This window comes from Micromys minutus, assembly GCF_963924665.1.
Source record: "Micromys minutus genome assembly, chromosome: 6".
In the NCBI taxonomy this organism is placed as follows: domain Eukaryota; kingdom Metazoa; phylum Chordata; class Mammalia; order Rodentia; family Muridae; genus Micromys; species Micromys minutus.
In genome coordinates, this window is record NC_137975.1 from 75,114,150 (window position 1) to 75,115,535 (window position 1,386).

Below are 1,386 nucleotides of genomic sequence, written 5' to 3' on the forward strand. Positions count from 1 at the left end.
AAATTTTAAATAGGCAAAAACAAAACAACAACAAACCCCTGAATATATTCTTCCCAATAAATACAGAAGAAGAAAAAAAAAGGCCAGTAAGTAGACGACACAGAAATTCTACTCCTAGGTTTCTAACCGTGAGAATTTGAGGAGCCGTATGTAGACAAACCTCTTAGTAAGTATTCCTAACATCATTGTAACAGCAGAGGGCAGGAACAGTGTCCGTTTTCTGCAGCTGAAAGGCAGGCCTTGCTTCTTCTGCGGCTCCTGGTGCTGCCTGTGAACTCCTTCAGTGCGGACCTGGTGCCTCTTTTGTGAAGCGGCAGCTGAGGAGACTCCGGCGCTCGCCATGGCCGACGAGAAACCCAAGGAAGGAGTCAAGACTGAGAACAACGATCATATTAATTTGAAGGTGGCGGGACAGGATGGTTCTGTGGTGCAGTTTAAGATTAAGAGGCGCACACCACTTAGTAAACTAATGAAAGCCCATTGTGAACGTCCGGGTTTGTCAATGAGGCAGATCAGATTCCGGTTTGATGGACAACCAATCAAGGAAACAGACGCACCTGCACAGTTGGAAATGGAGGATGAAGATACGATTGATGTGTTCCAGCAGCAGACAGGGGTGTCTACTAAAAAGGGAGCCTGCTACTTTACTCCAGAATGTTGTTATCGACCAAGAACACATTCTCAATTAGAACCGCAATTTGGTCCCTCCACACCCTGACTACTACACTATAGTTTTCTCTCTTCTTCCATCTCCCTGTCCCCATTTCTTTATTGTGACTGGTGTATGTGCACAAGCATATTACTCTCCCCTCCCCCTTTTTAAAACTAAATGGCCAATGTTCTCTTTTGGTTGACATCAGATGGAGACTGTCTGGGGAAAGTACTGGTTCTGTGAAAATACCCCCTTCTCCATTAGTGGCTCATTCAACTCTTCTCTTTATATTCCAGTAAGTTATTTTGCTCTCTCACTGTTTTAACAAAAGAACCCAACAACACAAAATTCTTGCATACCTTGTTTGATTGGAGAATTTTAATGTTTTTCATTTATCATTGTAAAACCAAGGACAATTTTATAACTTTTTTTGTACGTAGCTGTTACATGTAGGGCAATCTGTCTTTAAGTAGGGATAAATTACTCTTGAACAAAATGATCCTAGATAGTTTTCCCTTCAAGTCAAGCGTCTTGTTTAAATAAACTTCTTGTTAAAAAAAAAAAAAGGCAGGCCTTAAGATGGAATATGATTCATTAGCAAAAGGAAATTAAGTATTGGTAAATTATGAATAGATTTTAAGAAACATGTTAAGGGGGCTGAAGAGGTGGCTCGGGGGAAGGGTTTGTACTGTTTTTACAAAGGACCCTTGTCTGGGAGCTGACAACTGCCTATA

At 41.3% G+C, this 1,386-nt stretch overlaps 1 protein-coding gene across 1 annotated transcript; it reads left to right on the forward strand.

Annotated features, from left to right (window-relative positions):
* Nucleotides 1-340: 340 nt before the first annotated feature.
* Nucleotides 341-718, forward strand: LOC308422077 (small ubiquitin-related modifier 2-A-like; the record flags this gene model as incomplete). The annotated part of the gene is made up of 1 exon (XM_080918535.1): nt 341-718. One exon carries the CDS (start codon nt 341-343, stop codon nt 716-718), a length of 378 nt encoding a protein of 125 aa, XP_080774661.1.
* Between the last annotated feature and the right edge of the window lie 668 nt (nt 719-1,386).